Consider the following 13,169-nt stretch of genomic DNA (forward strand, 5'->3'; position numbering starts at 1 on the left):
CTCACAGTTGAATCAGGCCCCGTAACTGGTCCTTTCATCTTACTCCCAATGGCGGTCTTTTCTGACACGTATTTCACAGAAATTTTCTCATCTGTGGTGCTCTCTGACACTTATTTCACAGGAATTGTTTCAACTGTGTTGCTCTCTGAATCTTATTTCAAAAGATTTTTTTTTTCTTTTGTGGTGCCCTCTGACACTTATTTCAAAGGATTTTCTCATCTAAAAGGGAGATGGAGCCATGTGATAGCAAAGTTGCAATTTTGGGTTCAGTTGACCTGGGAACTTGAGAACCATAAGCAATGTAGTCCACTGCTGAAAGTTCCTGAGACCAAGATGATTAACATATGTGAATAAGCAAGTTCCAAGGTGCAAAAAATAAAAAGTCTTTACAATTTACTATCAAACAGTTAAACAATGTTTTGAAAAACAATTTTTAAAAATCTTGTAAATTTAAAATCCTTACAAGCTATCATTTATTTGGAACATAGTTAAAAAAAATAATTAAGTGCAAGTTAAACATAATGTCTTGAAAGCTGCATAAAAAAAGCTTGTATTTCAGAGTTGCACAACTAAACAGTTTTCAAAATGAGCATTTTTTATCTATAGCTATTTTATTCTGCATAGAAATACCATACTAGCTATAACAACAAATATAAACCATATTAAATTTCACAACAGTTTTCGTTAATATCATACCAACATTTTCTCTTTTAAGAGTTTTATATGTAGCCATTAACTTTTAATATTAACAAAATAAAGTTACAGCTCGACACAATTTTTTGTCTAAATCAAATATTCAAAAAAATTTAACCATAAAAAAAAGTTACATGAGAGTTCACATTGAAAAATAATTAAGCTGGCTGAAGAAGTTTGCATTCAATGTACATTTTTAAATTTTTTGTCATTATTATCTTTTAATTGTTAAAGAGTTGCAGAATATATATTGCTTTTCAAAAACAAAGGCTAAACAGACATTTTAAATCAAAAGTTATTAAATAGTAAACTTGCAGAAATCAATTTAAAAAATCTTTGAATTATAAAAATGAACACTTTAGTCAGAATAATTTTGTTCTATTAAGAATTAAGAAAATTATGTTTAAATCAGGTTCAAAATTTATAGATTTGTTCAAAATTAAAACAGAAAATTGTTTTAAAAGCTCTTTTCAATTGATCACATTATAATGCAACATTTATAAATACAAAACATGTGAGTTAGATAGAAACTTCCAAAATCACATTCAAATTTATAACTGTTGCTTAAGGATTTTTTTTTTTTAAACATTTTTTGTTTTGTGAAAACTTTTAAGGAAAACGCACTTTAATGTAAAATTTTGTCTAAAATTTCTAATTAAAAAAAGTGTATTCCAAAACAAGCATCAAAAAACCATGTTTCCAGAACTCTCACCAACATTAACATGTAAAGGTCTTTAAAAAATACCCAAAAAATAAATATTTATAGTGATTAAAACTTATGCAACTAATGTTTCTAATTCTCCAAACATATACTAATGAGTATTTACTGAACTTATATTTAATAAATTTAATTTATCCTGCAACATGAAAAACGTATTGAGCAAAAAAGTTCCAGATTTTGTTTAAAGCTGTGGATTGACTGTTGACAAAAGACTTACCAGTTGAAACATGACATTAAGAATATTGGAAATCCTTAGTCTAAATTGGTTAATCATTTTGATAGGAATTTGTGATATGTTTGAGAACTTCACGTCAGGCCAGAACTGCCATTTTGCTGAAATATTGTTAAGTTGCTTTGCAAAGGCACAACTTGGGGAAAAGAATTCACAGTTTCAGAACTTAAACCAGGGGGTGGAAAAAAAATTACTTTGTGAGATGTTGAAATTGATATGTGAAGTTTGGGGAGAAGAGGTAAAACTAAACATTTTTGAATCAAAAGTCAAAATAGTGGGTGACAGCTTGTGGGGCCTGACATTGTTATTTTCAGTAGTAATCATATTTTGACTTGTACTATTCTAATTGGGTGTACCTATAGATTTTTTTGCCTTTGTTAAACCTTATTTTTGATGATTGGACTACTGGTTTGATCTATTGGAAGTTCGAGTATAATTTGACTTGCTGCTGTTGCAAAACATCACTTTTTAGTTTGTTATATTTTCTTGAGAATTTTTTGTACCTACGACAGTTTTGTTCAGACTTGGGCTGTTTCTGCCCACATTTGGTTTGTTGAACTGGCACTTAACACCTTTGGTATTAGAATTTATGATTTTGGTTCTTAAAACACCTGCAAAAGAAGTTTCTAGAATGTATTTTCTCATAATTGACCTGATGAACTGGTAATTTATTTCTTCTTTGGTATGAGGATAAATGATTTTGTTTATTAATAGACATGCTAAAGGAGTTTTTAGGATGTCTTTGCCCATATATAACTTGTTGGTCTGGCAGTTTTTTTTTTTTTGCTAAGAGAACTGATGGTTTTGGTTTTTTTGTTTTTGAAACATCTGTCAAACAAGTTTTTAAGATATCTTTGTTCATATATAACTTGTTGGTCTGGCAGTTTATTTCTTTTTTGGTAAGAGAACTGCTGATTTTGTTTTTGTTTCTTGAAACAATTGCCTTGTCTTGCCCCATTTCTTTTTTTGCTCATGTCTAAATCACATATCTACTGAACTCTTCAAAACCTAGAAATAGGCTACTGGATATCTTACCCTTTAATTTTTTTTGTTTAAAGTGCAAAAAAATAAATTCAGCAATACTTCCTTATCTTCTAAACCAGCAAGCCACTTTCTGACTTCAATGTTGAGGTCATAGCTACTCTCATGGTGGAGTTTTTTTTTTTTTTTGTAGTAACACCTGTGGCAAAAGTCCACCTTTTTCAATTAGGAATGTCTTTAAGCTTGTAAAGTTTCTATCTTTACGGTCAGTACATAAGGAATAGGCCCACATTTCTTTGTTAGGCCAAAACTTCCGAGTTATCCAGTATTTTTCAGCTTCATTAAAAATGCCATGATCAGCCAAACGTTTCTCAAAATAAAAAAATTGTTGTTTTGGATCTTCAATATCAAAGGTAAATCTTTCTAACCATTTTAGTCTTCAAAGTTTAAGTTTTGTACAGCTTGTTAGTTTGTCGCCATGGCACTATTGATATTTCCTGAGTTATAAGGTTCTACGATTGACATTTTCTGAGTTAGCTAGAAGGTGCAATGTCTAAGTCCAGTCACTAATTATAACCCTAATGGCCTGTCTAAAGGGATTACTTTTATATGATTTACTATCATTTCTAACCTGTGATCACTTCAACCCGATCATTTCAAACTCAATCACTTCTAACCCGATCATTTCAAACCCAATCACTTATAACCCGATCATTTCTAATCCTATCACTTCTAACCTAATCATTTCTAACCCGATTGTTTCTAACCCGATAATTTCTAACCTGATTATTTCTAACTTGATCACTTCTAACTCGATCGTTTCTTACTTGATCATTTCGAACCCGATCATTTCTAATACTTAGTTTTAATTAAATAAATAGTTTAGTTCGTTCTGCTGTTTCGTTAAATTCCATTATCTTAATAGGTCTGTGCAATTTTTAGAACAATATGAGGAAGTTTTTTATCTAAAACGGAAAACTAATATGACTTCGTCTGACCGTCTAGCTTTTACTTAATTAATAGGTTCCTACTTAGACCTAGAGCAAAGAGTCACTGAAACTTAAACAGACTTGTTTATTTATATAACAAGTTCGAAGGTAATCAAATCTTGTCTAAAAAGTCTTCTATAAAAGTTTTACTTAAGTTTGTTTAATATCCGAAATGTTTTAATTACGACTTTTATTAGTACTTATGATATAACTGTTCAAAATATAGATTTAATTGTTTGCTAACAAAAGATCCTAGTGAAACAAGTTCACTGGAGTATAAATAAAAACAAATTATACAGTAATATTCCTTTATTGTACCAACATATGTTTCTGTGTATTAACGATCCAACACACTTCAACTGGATTCTGTAAAAGATAATTACTGTAATGTAAGAATAGAAGCATAAATTTGAATCAGTATTTCTTTCCATTAAAGTAAGTGGTTTATTTACATTATGATTTGTTTTTTGTTGTGTATTTTAGTTTACTTTACTTAGTTTAGACTTAATAATTACAAATATAGTATAGTTTTATAATAGTCAGATTTAACTTTAAGTATTTTACCTATTATTAACTATTAACTTGTAAAAATCTGTAGAATTTTTTTTATTCTAATTTTAATGAAAACATGTATACACCTACTTTATTCTATGCTTCTATTCTTACTTTACAGTAATTATTTATTTACAGAACCCAGTTGAAGTGTGTTAAATCGTTAACACACAGAAACATATGTAGGTACAATAAAGGAAGATTACTGTATAATTAGTTTTTACTTATGATATATTTATTTTTTATATTTACTTTATTAAAAACGACTTAAACAACGAAAGCACAAACAAAATAACAACAAAAAAAACGAACGTTAAGAAAATAATGAATTACTCTTAACTAATTTAAGTATGATTACGAGCAATAGCTCGTAAAAACTCCATCACAGTTCTTTCTTCCCTTTCTTCAACTATTTTTTTCAGACGATCATTTAAGGCAATATACTTATTTTTCTTTTTTACCGAAAAGCTAGCTTGAAGTCTGTTGACTTTGTTAGTAGTGTTTACCTGCTCTCTTTGCAATGCTTTAATACATATAAAAAAATAGAATTACCACATGATAACACAGTCTAGAATCTTCTGTGCCACCCTCCAACCTGGATGTTGGTTCTATGACTGTAGTTTTTAATTTTTTTTTCATTGACGTTTCATAAATTTACTGCAAATAATGGTCGCCCTACGTTTGAGTTCTAATTTACTTTGCAAAAAAACCTAGTTAATTTTAACAAAATTTATTTTATGTTAACGTTAACCATATTTAATTGCTAGGTAGTTTTCGAAGTTCTTACCTTAATGTTTATATATAACAAAATTATCTAATTTCTCCTAATATTTGTTTAAATTCCATTATCTTAATAGGGTTATGAAAGTTGTAGAACAACTTTTATAAGTTTTTAAGATGTAAGTGAAAACTAATCGACTATTATATAGTAAAATATTAATCATTAATATACAACGTTTACGCAAAACTTACAATGTAGTTTATAGACCGTAATATAAGAATTTTTGTATCTTAATATTTTATTTGTAAAAGTTTACTTTTTAAAATTTACTTTTCTTAAAATTGTTCTAGCTACGTAAGTTACATGAAGATCCAGCTTAAGTATAGTTATAATTGCTTACTTTTTGAATCTTACAAAGAAGAGTTTAAAATATTGTCTAACGATTTAGTAAATTGTATAAAATTAAAGAAAAATATCTATTTAAGTAGATTGAAAAAACCAAAAAAATATTTAATGTAATAACAAATTAAAATTATGTAAGTTATTACTAATCAATGCTAAAAGTGTAATTAACGTAACATAATAAAATCATTATGTTTTAAAATAAATAAAATGAAAAATCTTTATTATAATAACAACTTTGTAAAACTAGTTTTTTTACGAATTAAATCTAGAATAAATAAGAAATTAATAAACAAACTTTTACTGTTTGGGTTAGAAATGATCAGGTTAAATCGGGTTAGAAATGGTCGGGTTAGAAATTATCGCATTATATATGATCGGGTTAGAAATGATCAGGTTGGAAATGATCGGGTTAGAAGTGATCGAGTTAGAAATGATCAGGTTAGAAATGATCAGGTTAGAAGTGATCGGGTTTAAAAATGATAGCGGGTTAGAAATTATCGGCTCCCCTTTTACATATAAGCTCAAGTATTTTTTTATAGAATTAAATACAAGAGCTACAGAGTAACAAATAGTTTAATCTTTTTAATGAATTAATAACAGCAATGAGAAACAACAGTATGTAAAAAATTTGTACCAAAACCAGCTTAGAATGAACAACAACAACTAAATAATAATAATAAAAACTAGTGATCTACCGAATCCAAGATTCGGATTCAGCCGAATCCCAATTTCAAAACGAGATTCGGATCCGGCCGAATCCTAACTTTCAAAATAAGACTCGGATTCGGCCGAATCCGAAATTTTGGATTTGGTAGACCGCTTTAAACTTTTTGAGTTTTAAGTTTTTGTTTGTCAAAAATTAAATGAAATGTAAACTTAGTTAATTATATAACGCTTGAGTGGATAAACAAATGGTTTTTCACACTTATAAAAACCTTATCAATTTTTATTTAGAGTTTTGCACACAGTATAAAAGCTATGATAACTATTTTATTAAACTATAAAATAAATTTAACTACATAGTTAAGGCGTTTAATCTCAGCTTTTTAGATAACCGCTCTTATTTATTCATCATATATTTAAATTTTTGTGTAATGAATTGCTGCAACTTAAAAAAGAAAAAATATGCAACTTAAATATTTAAAATTAAAGCAGATGCATGCATACTTTTAGCGATATACTTTTTGTAAATATTTTATCATTTATTTAATTGATAGTTTTAATTTATTACATATATGTTATAACTTCCAACATTGTAATGTTTTTATTTAAAACCAATGTTCTAAAGAAAAAAAATCTGTTAACAATTAAATCTTAATTAGTTTGTAATGAACTGCTGCAACTACTTGCATTATTCATTGTTGAACTCTGATTATTAAGAAAATATATAGAGCTTTTTTCAGTTATGAGAAATAAGGCTAAAAATCAATGATGCAATATTTCATCAAAAAACAACTTTTGCCTAGTGATTTATAAAAGTTGTAAAAGCAGCTTATATTTTTGAGTAAGAAATTTTTTAATATTGTTTTTGTTTCTTTTGTCTAATAGATACTTCCACCCAATTTATCTTGCCTAATTTATATTAAGTAGTGTAGAAAAGTCTTTAATATTGATAGATAAAATTCACTGATACATTATAACAAGTTAGTATAATATCATTCTATATTTATTATATTGTAATTTGTTTTAAATCAAATAATTTAAAGTTCTCGACTTAAATAGCTTTAAGGAGATTTTTGTCCATTATCTATTTTACAGTTTAATTTTAACTAAACATTGTAAACTTCTACCCGAGTATTAAACATCACCACCTAATAAAAGCCATAAACTTTGCAAAAACGTATACAGAAATAGAAGATAAGGTCATTAAGTTAATTGAACACACGTGCAAAACAATTTTAACCTATAACAATAAAGTTTGGATCAAAAATGATGAAAATTCATTATTCGATGTACCGAATGGCGCTGAGCTCTGCGACCTTGTGGGACTATACGTCCTACGCCGCATTAATTCTACTTATAACGCCAACGAGATCGGCTTATACAGAGATAACGGCCTCGCAATTATAGAACGGGAAAGCAATCAATCACAAGAAAATATCAAACTATTTAACGATATTGGCTTCAAAATAACTATCGACGTTGGCACAACTGTATGTAAATTCTTAGATACAACTTTAAACCTGACTAACAATATATACAAACCATACCGTAAAAAAATTCAGAAGTAAGAAAAATAAAATGCAAATCAAACCACCCAAAAGTTATAAAAATGAACCTCCCAGCAATGATTGAGAGGAGAAATAATAAATTTTTCAAAAATGAACAATTATTTAACAACCACGTAGCCACGTACCAAAACGCTTTAAACAATGCCAACTTCAAACATTAACTAAGATATACAGAAAATATAAAGACTCAAACTAAAAAGAAAACAAACCGACTAAGGAAAACCATTTACTTTAATCCCCCCTTCTGCCAATCTGTAAAAACTAATATCGGCAAAGCATTTTTCAAAATTACAAATAAACACTGCAAACAAAACGAAATACTAAGTAAAATGTTAAACAAAATAGCTGTAACCTGTCTAACAGTTGTATGAGCAATATTAAGGTAATAATACAAAACATAACAAGAAAACTTTTAATAAAACCAACAAAACCAAAGAACAAAACAACATCACTATTACCCCATCCTGTAACTGCCGATCAAAGAATCTATGCCCCTTGAATAACAATTGTTTAATAAAAAATGTAATTTACAAAGCTACGATAACATCTGCAAAGAAAATGAAATATTATATAGGTTCAACCGGAAACCTTTTTAAAAGTAAATGGTACAGTCACAATAACAGTTTCAAAAATTATAAAGACAACGAAACTGAACTGGCAAAAAACATTTGGCATTTGAAACACAACAAAATCAATTACGACTAAAAATGGAGCATCCTCCACCACATCGGGGAAATTAAAAGCATTCACAGCATCTGCAAGGCTTGTACTTTAGAAAAAATAGAGATAGCCAATGCTAACAAAAAAATCAATTTAAATAAGACGTACGAGCTGTTTGCAATCTGCCCACATTTTCAAAAACTCTGCTTTAAAACTTAAACTAGCTCCCGTTTATTAGTAAGTTAAATTATTTGTAATTGTAAAGAAGTTTTTTTCGCCTCTAAAATTTTTTTTACATTTAAATACGATCCCAAGTTAAAAATATCTAACACATAAACCTTATTCAATAAGACAATTTAGCAAAATTTTCTAAATTTATAGCAAAAACATATTACTTTAAATTGTACACTAATTTTAACAACAAGATAATTACGTCATAAAGCTAAGTTAAAATGTTTAGCTTTAGTTTTCAACAGTCTATGTAAAACCTTATCAATTGCAAACCTTGTGTTTATTATATTAGTGATGTACCGGACCCACAATTTCGGGTCCGGCCGATCCGGATTTTTTTTTCAAGTTAGAATCCGGCCGGAACCGGACCCGGACTTTTTTTCAAATTAGAATCCGGCCGGAACCGGATCCGGACTTTTTTTTCAAATTAGAATCCGGCCGGAACCGGATATCAGACAAAAATGGCAATATCCGGCCGGACCCGGATAGTGAGTCCGCTACATCACTAGTATAAACTAGCCTGAGTCAGAATGAGGTTTTTAAAAACTGAAAAAAAAGAACTTTAATCTACTAATAAGTAGAACAGCTAGCCACAAGGTTTACAAATTTAGGTGTTATTTACAATTAAAAATCTGAAATCTAGTTCTTGAACAAAATACACTAGAAAATTACCAAATATTAAAAACTGGATCAGCTCAAACTCATTCAAAATTTGAAAGAAAACTAGCCTGAGTTTTTATAAAAAACTAAACTAGGCTGAGGCAGTCCAAGATTTTCTAAAATTCCAAATAACTTTGAAACTAGCAGGGTTGCCACTGTTTAATTCAATAAAATTAGCTAGAGTGAGTATAAACTAGCCTGAGTCAAAATGAGGTTTTTAAAAACTGAAAAATTACTTTAATCTAATAATCAGTAGAACAGCTAGCAAAGGTTGACAATTTGGTAGTAAAGTTGTGGACTGATTGTGGTACACTTAACTTATTAGTACTACCCATAATAATTAAATCCTACCTTATTTAATTAATATCTTACAAATACTAAATTATAACTGAGACTACTTTCTATAATCAGACACGACAGTTTTGAGTGATGAATCTTTTTTATAAAACACAACAAGAAATACTAGCATATACAAAATTATTAACTACTTTGGTAACACTTTAAAAACTGGAAGCTATTTAAATCTATATCAAAAGACTTAAAACAATAAACTAAAAATTAAATAAAACTTTTTGTAAACAAGAAGCTGTAAATTTTTATAAACTAACAAACTATAAACCTGGCTTAGATATTTAAACAATTAAACACCAGTTGAAATATTCACTTTTAAAACAAAACACTACTTACAATAAGCATTATCAAAAAAGTTCAAGATATTTTGTTGCTTCAAGCTGCACACCAAACTAACTAACTGCTTACATATAAACTGCCTGTCATGTTCTGATGTTTCGTTGCATCAGTATTTAGTTTGAAACATTTCGTCATATGATTCTCATTGGCTCGTACATTCAACCGTATTAACTCTAAATATTCTCTGAGCTCAAATTTAAACAATAAATAATGCAAGTATTCATTCCAAAGTTTTCAATTTTACAACATATGTAAAGAGTTGCATTTCTGAAATCTTTATTTCATAGTTTAAATGTAAACAAATGTAAATTAGTCACGTGTACAAAATGAGCCAATCACGGTAAGTGTTTAATTTTAACTGACGAAAATTACTCTTATTAATTTACACAGGGTTTGTTTTTGAAAAAATATTTTTCAGTATGCTCTTTTTTACTAACTAGGTCCGGGTCCGGCCGGATCTCTGTTAGGATCCGGCCGGACCCGGATCTGGACTTTTTTTTTAAATTTGAATCCGGCCGGAACCGGATCCGGACTTTTTTTTTCAAATTAGAATCCGGCCGGAACCGGATCCGGACTTTTTTTTTAAATTAGAGTCCGGCCGTATCCGGATATCAGACAAAAATGGCAATATCCGGCCGGACCCGGATAGTGAGTCCGGTACATCACTAATTATAATATTTCTTTGCAACTAATTTCAATTTGAGTCCTGTTTATTACTATTTTAACTTATTAATTATTATTTTTTTAGTCTATAGTACCTATAAAATGTAACATAAATATTAAATTTTTACTGAAGTTTAGCATCATTAAGTTTTATTTTTTGTTGTTGTTAAACCATAAAGTAGTTCAGTATTTTGTTTTATGTAATATTTTTACATAACTACCATTTATTTTGTTCAAAAAATTTTTTTGAGATTTGTTTATAACAACTGATGATCTCTTATATGCCAATATAGGAGTGAAACATTGTTTTGTTAATAATAAACTGTAAAAATAAATAATATATATTTAATATGTCCAATTTTAATAATACAATTAATAATAAGTTGCCCGCAGAGGGTCCTAAGCACAAATGTCCTAGAAAGTCACCCCGTCTGCAGGAAAACTATGGGCAAAAAGGTCAGGTTGACAATCTGACCACAGACAGTCAATCAGACCCAACTGAGACTTTTAGCTCACAGTATTTTTAATAAATTTTTATTCTGTTTGATGTTCTTTTGGAGTGAAAGATTGTTATATAAACAGAATCTTAAAATGATTAAAGTTATATCATTCTCTTTACAGGGTTGCCAAAAAACATGGAATTTGACAATTAAGACTGAAAAACCTGGAAAATTTTGGAATTTGAGAAAATTTGAAAAAAAAAACCTGTAATTTTTAACAAAAACCACTAAAAAAACTGGAATTTTAAACAATTTTTACATGGTGAGTAGTAAAATTTTGATTTGACACAATGAAGTTTATCATATAGACAAAAAAAATTGTCATCATCACAATTTCTTTTTATTGTAAAACACTTTTAAAGTAGCTTTACAGTATCTTTTCAATGATTTTATACTTTGTTTTTTAACCAATTTTGTTAGAAACTTAATTTTTATTGATGTAAAAAAGATGTTGAATTTTTTGTAAGGATTTGAAAAATTTCGAGGTGACTCTGGCAGTTTTTTTGACTTAAAGACAAGGTAACCCTGAATAATGTAAATGTTGTTGGTAGTTAATTTATGATCCAGGTAGATTTTGACCACTCACAGACTAAACAAAAAGCCTTGCTTCTTGTTCAAGATGTGGATACAAGGTGGAACTCAACATATCTTATGTTAGAGAGACTGAAAAAGCTAAAATCAAGTGTCCGGTACTATGTGGCTAACTATAAAAACGATCAAGATTTGAACATTACACCTGAAAAATGGCAGCTGGTTAATGACATTATTCTACTGCTCAAATCTTTTTTTGTAACAAAGGAGGGTAGTAAAAACAATGCATTGCTCTTAAGCGTGATCCCGCATGCAAAATCACTAACAAAGTTTGTTATCTTTTATGAAAACTCAGAAGAAGTATAAAATGTTTGTAAAACTTTAGCCAAAAATATAGAAGAGGCTTGCGAAATAACGTTCTATACTAATAACAACAACTTAAACCTCAATGACAACAAATTACTGTTAGTCACAACAGCTCTTGATCCACGATATCGACTTTCCGCTTTCCCTTCTTACCTCAAAAATATTGTTAAAGACTAGCTAAAATTAATTTTTGAAAAGCATATCTGTTTCGAAGCTAATCAAGGTTGTTATTCTCCTATATTGCTACCATAGAAACCAAAACCACAACACTCTGTAAATTTTGATCCGAAGAAGTTTTCAACTTATTATTATTTGTTTAAAATAGAATCAAAAGCAGCTACACAGGAGGACGAGCAACAGGATTCTATTGATGAAGAAAATGAAGCAGAAGAAAAGGGCTTTTTTACTACAGAAAACTTGAATGCAAAAATTGAAGAGGATAAAGTCTTAAACTGGTGATACTTTAACAAGACAAAATACCCACATCTTGCCAGTTTTGTAAGGAAATATCGTGCTGCACTATCATCCTTTTGTGTATCCTGAAAGATAATTTTCCGAAGCTGGTAATTTGTACGAGCAAATACGCAATCGATTGCTTCCAAAGACCGGCGAAAAACTTTTAATTCTCCACTACAACTTTAAAAACAATAATAGTCTTCCTATTCTTTTTTTGACGTTTACTACAGTTGGTGTTATATTTCAATTTATTACGGCTCCATGTTTTTTCAATTGCACTTTGTTTTATAAATATGAACACTTGCAAAAGTCTATGTTCTAATTCGTTTATGGTCACAATAAGAACTAACTCTTAAGTAAAGCGTAAAACATTTTAACTTTTTTTATGATTGTTTTTCTGCTTTAAGCATTTATTTCAGTCTATAATTTATTTATTTTGCATAACAAAAGTACAATTTAATTGTTAATGTTGCTTGCATGGCCATCAAATTTTTGAAACCAAGTTTTGTGTATGTAGCTTAATGTATTTTTACATTAAGTCATTCGTTTTTTTGTTGACTTTTAAAATAAATTAATTTACAATTAAAATATTAATATTTATTTATTAACACGTTAAAAATATTGTTTAAACTCTTTTTTACGAAATAAGTAATAATATAATACGTAATTATAATTTATAAACTTATATTGTATTTACATACCAAGCAGATTAAATCTTTCGCATTCCAACTATTAAAGTATTCAGATTCGAACTCTGATTCGGCCGGATCAAAATTTCAAAATTGAGATTCGGAGTTGGTAGATCACTAATAAAAACATTAAGCGCCGACACACAATAGTGGCCGAAAACTAAAATACAATTTAATAACAAAGGCGAATTTGTTACA

At 28.8% G+C, this 13,169-nt stretch overlaps 1 protein-coding gene across 1 annotated transcript in view; it reads left to right on the forward strand.

The window, feature by feature from the left end:
* The window catches only part of LOC145831646 (HEAT repeat-containing protein 4-like), a 95,384-nt gene extending 82,742 nt beyond the window's left edge, over nucleotides 1–12,642 (forward strand). The window contains exon 15 of the mRNA XM_082938955.1: nucleotides 11,518–12,642. Within this exon, the coding sequence (XP_082795081.1) occupies nucleotides 11,518–11,826 (309 nt within the window). The 3' untranslated portion in view covers nucleotides 11,827–12,642. The remainder of the gene's footprint in view (nucleotides 1–11,517) is intronic.
* The last annotated feature ends 527 nt before the right edge of the window (nucleotides 12,643–13,169 follow it).

This window comes from Thalia democratica, chromosome 3 (genome assembly GCF_965202585.1).
Source record: "Thalia democratica chromosome 3, ktThaDemo2.hap1.1, whole genome shotgun sequence".
Lineage (NCBI taxonomy): Eukaryota > Metazoa > Chordata > Thaliacea > Salpida > Salpidae > Thalia > Thalia democratica.